Genomic DNA, 8,946 nt, shown 5'->3' with positions numbered 1-8,946 from the left:
GTGCTTCTTTAGAAATGTGGTATTCATATGCACTTGGGGGTCAGGATGACGTCGCCGTTTGCATGCGTGAGCAATAATGAAACTCTCGGAGTCAAGTCTCGTTGGTGTCATTCTGCTTCTGTATTCCATCAATAGTAGTCATGAAACGCAGTAAACACAGCAGTTTGAACACATAAACAGTTTCTATCACATACGATACACAGCTATGGCAGTGACAGCAGAGGACAACTTAACAACAAGTCAGCTTTCTCATCGGGATTCAACCACAGGGATGAAGGGGGGGGGGGAACGTGACGCTGAATATGAAAGAGATATAAATAAGACATTCATAAAAAAATAGCCTTTTACAAAATATACTCTATAAACCAATATTTACCAAAGTGGAAAATGTGCCCGTGTTTCTTGTTTTCGTCTTTTGATCGGTAAATTACTCCTGCGAAGCTGGGTCAGCTTGAGGCGAGCTTCGCCATCGAAGACAGCAGGCCGGGCGTAATCGCCGTCGGCCTCGGAAAGTGGGGTTCCCTAGACTAGCAGCAAATAGAGGGGAGACAACTCATGCAAAGGTCATTTGTGAGTGGCCTACACCAGCTTCATCTGGAACAGCGTTAGTCTACAACATCACATATCATCATCCCAGGCTGATACGAATCCAGTGTGTTTACTGTGGGCTATTGTCGACTGCGTTAATAAATGAAAAAACCTCCCATCATCTAGTCACTGTTGTTCCATAATGGAAAAAATCAGTAGTTTTTTTTTTATTTATAGAATAAATTAATATTAATTATTTCCTTAATCTCTAAATATAGTGTGTTAAATATTCCCAATAGCTGTGCTGTTTCATCCGTGCATAGGGCGAACTAGGAACAGAGAACTATAGCGGTCTGTACTGGCCAGCAATCCCATCCAGCAACGATTTCCATCGGGAATGTCCGTTCGCTCAGAATCAAACTGTCAGTCAGCACACATCCATAGCTTAAACTCTTTAGAGGAATCGAGTTTTTGTCCAAATGGCCCACACCGTGGCCATCCAGTGAGCTTTCCCTTGAAGGTGATTTGTCGCACCGATTCATTATTGCACCCCAAGAAATACAAGAATCCATACAGGGGGTGAAGGGCTCTCTGTGCAAAAGCTGTGATGCTCCATCCTCAGCTCAAAGTATATACAGTAGTTCCTTATTATCTATGGCTAAGCTGCAAAAACAGCTTTCTCGTAAAGTTCCGCTTTGTCCATGAAAATATACATACATACACTCACATACATACATACATGTATGCATACATTAAGCACACTCACTGACATAGATGCACACGCCCCCACAGACACACACACACACAGACCCACAAACGCACACTCGCACCCAGGCATACACACACCATCCAAATAAATACTCTCATTTGCAGGTGTACACCTCTGTCCTCTCACTGCAGGTGTTGCACTTGACATAGCAGCACCACAGGAACTTGCAGTTGCACTGCCACACACGGGAGTACTGGTGCGTGTTGTATCCCCGGCCACAGCACATCAAGTCACAGCCACTGATCTGCTGCATCATGGTCTTGTTGCACACTCGGCCCTGCGTCCCCATGCTCCCGGTCATAGGGTCCGCCTCGCAATAGTTTGGAGACTTGTCTATGTACACCAGGTCCGTATCCATGGGCTTCCGGTAGGAGTAGGGCTTCTTGATCTTGAGGAATTTAGGGCGCTTGTTGCGGCTGGCTTTGACTGGTTCCACGTGCACCGCGTGGGCATACTTCTCCTTCAGAATGTAGCCGAGCTCGCGGAACTTGGGAAGTGTAGTCCAGCAGGTTTTGGTGGTGCAGGAGCCTGAGACGCCGTGACACTTGCATTCCAGTCGCATGTTCTTCTCCAGCACCTAGACACACACACACACGCGCACACAAAAACACTTCAGTTTAGATGTAGACTCTCCAGTGAAAAGAGTGATGTCATTAATATTTCTTGTTTGAAAAGACTTAAGTCAGCAATGGCCCCAACAAATTATCACGTCACGTTATAATGCAACCTCCTTCATCGACAAAAATATAAGATGTTTACATTTACACTTTCTAGTCTTACTGCTCGTGGTTGATTATTTCAAGGCTGGTGAGGTGAACAACTAAATGAAATAAACTGGCGAATGACAAATGCACTAGGAGCTGGGACTAAACATGGCCCCACCACATAGCTGTGTGATACTGTATACACAGAAGCCAAAATACTGTATCAGATTTCAGGCTCTGTGTGTGTAGTCACCACACACAATACACAAATGTCAGGAGTGACTGTACAAGGTGCTGAGTGACTAGGATTACTACTAAAGCCGCAACTGATGACAAAGCAAAGTGCCACTGACTAAAAATGGAAATTTGGTAACCAGCTAAGGTCAATTCCAGTTGTTGCATGACAAAATCTGTACGTGTTTGTTTTGCTGCAGCCAACTAAAGCATTACACACCTCTTGGTGGGCAGGATTAATACCTGACTACTCATCCTGGTTTTCTTCGATTTAAACAAAAAAAAAAAGGCAATTCAACATCTCCAATGAAAGACTAACACAGACATGTAAACGGGAACATGTAAACATCCTTGTCCCGAGCATGCCACGTCATAAAAACCCTGGCTTGCACTCCCTAATCCATCAGTTGTCCTGTGACTAACTCCTGTGACATCCTTTGTCTGGACGTCTCCGACCTGGGAACTGTGAGCGCTGCTCCTGCTCAGTGTCACCGCTTTGATTAGCATAAATAAAGGAGGGGGAATAACTATCAAAAGAGAGAGCCCATTTGTTACCAGAGGGAAGCGAGAGAGAAGAAAACCCGGCTGATAGTTTGGTGCCACGGGTATAGCCTCAATTTAGTTGTCCGGATCACAATTCTAGACTTGAAAGAGACAATTTAGTTGTCCAGATAAGCCAGCGTGAAATTCCGACTCCAGAAATAAATGCCGAGAGGCAGCGGTGATCTGCTCGGTGCAACATGTTGGGAGAGGCTTTTCATGAGATGTGTCGGTTGTGGGAATCGGGCTTCCGTGGCAAAGACAGAGGGGCTGGGTTGAGTACTGTAGGGCAGAGGTGCTTCTTTCCTCTTCACTAACTTTGGCCTCGCCCTTGCTGTTTGGCTCATCATTTCACTCAATCTTTAACCTCCAGACTTGCTGGAGTCTCTGAATCACTCGATGCCCCCAGCTGCCACGGATACACAGGAACCATGAAACGAGCGTTTGGAAAGATTACGAAACCTCACCTATGATTTGAGGAATTATGTGTCTGTCGCTAGTCTCTGCGAAACCCCACTGGTGCCCAGATATGGAAGTGTATGTGATTTGGTGATGGTCAAAACTAGTAACAACATGTGCAACAAGCACATCATACCTGATGTGGGTGTATGATATTAGATGAACCATGGGAGGAAATGTGATAAAGGTAACTGTATACTGTCCCAACAGTGCAGAGCATGAGGGACTGGGGCATTGCCTTTTTGTACACTGTCAATCTGTTTTCAGTGCAAAGATCTGAGCTGTAATCAAACCCTGCCACTTAAATAGCTCTTTGCCTAAAAGCGCCCCTTTATTCCACTGCCCGTTCAATCTTAGCCTCTTTGCCCAGATCCTTGGCAAGATTCAGTCACAACAAAGCATGGTGGCGACTACTAAACGAAGTCCCAACGGCCGTGAGACCGCTACCGAGGCTGACTTGTGACTTAATCACTTGATAATCCGTGCAATTAACCAATATCTCACCCTCCAATGTAGTCTTCATTCACACATACCTCCTCGCCTTGAACGATTCTGTATGTGAGCGTGGCCCCTTCCGAAACACGCAAGGTCGCTGAAGTGAGCGAGCAAATAAAAGATCATATCCGTTCTGATCACCTACCTTGCGTCCCACCTCGTTGTTATGCAGGTTCATGAGCGTCCTCGCATTCTGTTTGACCTCCCGGGCGTCCACGAATACTTTGGAGAAACCCAGGCCGTAGCTGATGTCTGCAGAGCAGCCGCCCCACTTCCAGCCTTGGCCTTTACTGTAGAAGCCCTGCTTCTCTTTGTCACAGCTACAGTCACTCAGGTTCCCCTGCGTGCAGGCCGCTGTAATGGCGTGGGCCACCCCTGCTGCAATGATGGCGTAGGTGAACGCAGCTTCTTTACTGCCTGGGAAAGGAAAGAAGGCGATAAATACCTTAGCTAGGTGTTTCACGCATACGCATCTCCTTGAATGCACAATTTTTTTCCACATGATTATCAAAGAGAAATCTAAGTCTTCACGATGTTCCTTCTGCAGAGGGAACACAATGAGCAAGGGAAGGCATTTTAAAACAGAAAGCAGATTAGCTATTAACAGTTTGTGTGCTTACATCAGAGTCTTACTGACACATCACTCAAGGGCTGCAGTGTTCGAGAATCTGACCTGGAAACTGTCCTGCCTCTGAACCAAAATGGCGGCCGGCGGCACGGTCAACAAAGCAGTATGAATAAAAGGGTTGTCGGGAAGGAAGAGCTATTGATCGGCCCAGAACCTGCTATGCTCTGTGCAAACTCATCGCGGAATAACATTAGGATCCTTATTCTGGGGTTATCTCGGCCGAGTCCGGCTAACAAATCATTTACACAACCTGGAGTGTCTGAATCATTGACAAATAATTTAAAGTTAACCTGTCAGAATTCATCGGGCAATCCCAAAGAAAAGTCCCGGAGTCGTAAGCAATGGTGCAAAAGAAATCCCCACGAGGAAAAAGGAAAAATTTTTATCAAAAAGCCAATCTTCACTTGCTCTGTGAGTCTCTGTACTGGTAGATCTACCCTACTGTGCCGCAATGCAAACCGATGCACACGTTTTCTTCCATCTATTCAAAAAGCCTGCCAAGGCAACGTGCATGCATATTCAGAAGAACGAGGTGATATTCGTGAAGTAGTAGAAGTAGATTTCAAATTGTTGATCTGTGACAGATTAGCATATCAACAGGAAAAGACCAATGTCAACATGCATCATATCTCTGTGTAAACAAACTCCTCTTGTCTCTCTTTGTTCAAGACAAATGTGATAACCTTCCTCCTGCAGCCAGGTACGCGATGTGAGGCTGCCATGTTTTTGATAAACACACTGAATGTATGCCCTTTCCCGTGAGAGAGAGAGAGAGAGAGAGAGAGAGAGAGAGAAAAGAAGTGGTATTGAGGCATCAGTTCTGCAGACGTTTTTATAGAGTCAGTGGGCTCTTAGCCAAAAAAGAAGGTGTGTCGGTGCAGTCAGTCAGTTCTGACTACACCGCTGTGAAATTTCCCCCCTGATATTCTGAGGGCATGAGTTAAAAACAAAGGATGGTATGATTCTTCACAACCTCACGGGAGACACTCAAAGCACAAGGTGCTCCGAGAACTCGACAAGGGTAATTAATGTCTTATTAGGATTAAGCCTGTCGCATGATATATTCCTCAGCCACTTTCTTTACTAGTGCCTAAGTCTAAATTTCAGTGCACTTTAAGATCCTAAAGAGTGAACATGATGTTTGCAGACTAAAATACTGTGGTCCTGAGCACTAATGCACTTCACTTTCACTTATTCACGTCACCCGGCCCTAGGACACTGTGCAAGATGCAGAACCCCTGCTAAAGATAGGCATCAACAATGGCATTCATTTACAACAATCCGGCTTCTGCCGCTAATCTGATCAGTGAAACCAATCTATTTGGTACGGTTGTCCAAGCGATAGACTCGGACCCCTCTCTAAGATCCGTAGACCAGGACTCTTCATGGGCTTAGACCACTCATTCATAAAGGAACAGATTGTGGAACGCCACTGTTTTCATTTCGACAGCATGGAGAGATAATCCCTTCTCACCAACAGAAGCGGGCGAGATGGGTCCAAACAGCTGGTCCGGGCTACTGACAATTGCATGAAAGGGCGTTTGGCCGCATTGTTTTACAACAAATTTGCCAAAAAAAGGTTCTGAAATTAAGAGGCACGAAATGTGCGCTTTTATGCAAAGGACGCTAGAATACCCAACCAATGGAAATTAAACTTGCACATTGACAGCCCCCTTGTAGTAGATGTATAACTGCAAAAAAAATATGAAATATTCCCTGTCGACATTGCATCATTCATGTGTCTGCGATTTAATGTATCTGACTGATGAATCAACCACATTCAACATGTCTTCACAATCTCATATCCAGTCAAGTCCATCCGTCCATTTGAACAGACTGTTGTCTACACAGTTGGACCAGCAACTCACTTTTTTTTTTGTTCCCCTATTTCATTGCCATGAGTGTAGTAGTTGTGAACCTTCAAATCGTTCCCCTCTCTTGACTTTGCCACACTGTAATTTATACCCGTGGTAAGATGCACATCCGTACAGTGGGAGCCACAGCACCCAGTGCTAGACAGGATAAAGGCCAGTGAATATGTGTCTCTGGAGACTGTGGCGGCCTGAAAAGAAAAGGCTGCCAACATTCACAAGAGCTTTGTTACCCTGTTGGCTTCGGATACCTTTTATGCATGCTCAAAAATCTCCGCTCAGTTGAAAGACCAGAGCAACAAAACAAAAAAACCAGGCCCAGTGTAAATGACGCCGAGTGCTGGTGGGATCTTCTCTGTGGTAAGGATGCAAGTTTTGAAGGAAAAATGGGAAGTTTAACGTGATTGGGCACAGATTTAGTGTTAAAGGCTGTTGAGGTTTGCCTTTAGATTATGTCCTGTAAATCCAAATCCTCAAATTAAAGTCCAAGATGCATAAATGTGGTCAATCGGTTTCCACATGGCTACTGAGCCATGCTGGAATATCAGTGGTGGACCGTCAGGGCCAGCACTGCCTTCTCTGCTGGCCCAACAGTCTGGGTATTTTTTTTGTGGCTTTTCTCAAATGCAATGCTGTGCTTTTTCATCCCACCACCATCATCATCATCATCGTCATCGTCATCCGTTAACTTCATCATTCTATCTTCTCTCGCTTCTGTGCATGCGCTAATGAACGTGCCCTGATACGGTTCCATAATCTATCCAATCATCTTTCCTCTAGAATATCTCTTGATGGGGAAAGGGAAATCTTGTAGTCGCTCCATAGTAACACTTATAAGTGTGGTTCGTATTATAACAGTGTTGAAATCGTCTCATCTCTAAAACGTTTCCGAGTCAAGGTAAGATTTGGGATTTTCAGACAGACGTGCGCACATGACACGCCACTGGGCACCGCGCGTGGATCAGACTCGAGACAAAGATGGGGGGGGGGTTTAATCGCTGTTTCAAACTTTAATCAAACTTTAACTGACAGGCAACATACCCACTTTCAACTCTTTTCCGAAGACTGTCCTCTCTCCCAGCGCCGAGCAGTTCCAGCGGCCGTTTTTGAACTGAAACTGACACTCGTTGATGCCCATCTGCGCTCCCTCTCCGATGACGATGATGGCATCGGGGCGACTCTGGCAGATAATCCGCTGTCGGGGCGCCAAACCGGGAATCTTGTTACAGATTATACTCGCTCCCAGGGCGACCACCGACGAAAAGACCCTGCGGGTGGAGAATGGACGAGATGTAACCAGGATCAAACTTCTTTTTTTCTTTAAAAAAAAAAACATATTCATAACAGCATAGCTGCTAAATCCCGCAGTGAATTAACGTGTTAACTTTACTTTCCAACTACAGATTATTTCCGGTTTTGGGGTGATGAAGTGGTCCAAATATCGCAGCTGCCTGTCAGCACATTATTCATCATTATAATCCAATATACGGACTCAACAGTTAAAAAAAGGAAAAGACCGAGTTAGTCGCTGTATCATTTGATGAGGTCATTAACAAGAAAAAGAAAAACTCATCCGTAACCCTAATTTTGAAAGTTTTTTTCTGAATAGGTGAAGAACAGCCGTGGGAAAAAAAATGAGTGGGGAAAAAAAATGTCCAGATAACTTTATGGAGGCTGTTGATGATGTTAATTTGTAATCCACATTTGGGATTTTCGGACAATAAAATGGAATAAAAGTGTGAAACTTGAGTTTGAGAGTTGTTGGTTTTTTTTACTCTAAAATAGCAGCCCATATAGTTCAGGGTTTCATCCTATACAACAGGGAAGAGAGACGTAGTGAATTTAACCTGTAATTGATGAAATTCAAATTCACGTCGAGCCAACCAACTCACCCAATTTCCAAGTAGACAATCCCGAGGCACAGGAACACTCTGAGGATCCAGCGTCGCGTTCTCCGACTCATTGCGCCCGCACACTCGCTCTCATGCAACGATGGAAGAAGCGACGACCGGATGGCTCACAGCCCAGGTAACTCCAAAGAAACTCCCGACGACGAATTGCTATCATCAAAACGCGCGATCACTTTTTTTTCTTTCTTTCTTTTTCTTTTTTTTTAATTTCCGAGCAAACGGCAAAACTAGGATATCATCCAAAACTCCCTTTTGCTGCGCCCTCTTGACATTGCGAGCCTGTCACAGGTAACCCGCGGGGTGAGCGAGGGCGCTGCTGCGATTATCGCTTTAATTCTCACAGTTCCTCTGCTACCCGCAGGTCTCTGGGCTATATATCTGGCCCATCTATCTGGGGCGTGTTCACAGGAGACATGGGGCCCTGCTGTGGAATCCAGCCAGGGCTGAATCTCAAACACGGGCCTTTATAGCCCTACTCTACTACTTGTGTGAATCTACCTGGATTGATTATCGATGCCTATAATCGCGCTGATCAACGCGTTGTTGTCTGGGCCGCATTAAACCTGTCCACATAATAAAGGAAAATACCAATACGTATTTGTTAATGATGAGACAGGCTTACCTGGTTGGTTCACTCTATTATGAACAGTTGAGTATAAGTCGAGGAGGGGCTGTCAACGTTTTGAAGTTCAACTGACACAACGATGGTGTGTAAATTCTATTTGTTACTTGTTCATTAATATTTTTTTCTCTCCATTACTGGTCTTAATTTAGAGCCGCGCGCCTTCTGATACATTTTAGTTAATGG

The 8,946-nt window shown here is 45.0% G+C and overlaps 1 protein-coding gene across 1 annotated transcript; it reads right to left on the bottom strand.

Annotated features, from left to right (window-relative positions):
* Window positions 1-259: 259 nt before the first annotated feature.
* Window positions 260-8,466, bottom strand: LOC130134177 (protein Wnt-7a-like). Its single transcript, XM_056302159.1, has 4 exons — window positions 8,121-8,466; window positions 7,270-7,496; window positions 3,875-4,146; window positions 260-1,874 (listed from the first exon to the last, which is right to left on the bottom strand). The coding sequence occupies exons 1-4, from the start codon at window positions 8,189-8,191 to the stop codon at window positions 1,392-1,394; spliced, it is 1,053 nt and encodes a 350-aa protein (XP_056158134.1). The 5' UTR covers window positions 8,192-8,466; the 3' UTR covers window positions 260-1,391.
* Between the last annotated feature and the right edge of the window lie 480 nt (window positions 8,467-8,946).

This window comes from Lampris incognitus, chromosome 2, assembly GCF_029633865.1.
Source record: "Lampris incognitus isolate fLamInc1 chromosome 2, fLamInc1.hap2, whole genome shotgun sequence".
Classification (NCBI taxonomy): domain Eukaryota; kingdom Metazoa; phylum Chordata; class Actinopteri; order Lampriformes; family Lampridae; genus Lampris; species Lampris incognitus.
Note: the sequence above shows the minus strand (reverse complement) of the source record. Positions and strands in the feature narration are given on the sequence as shown.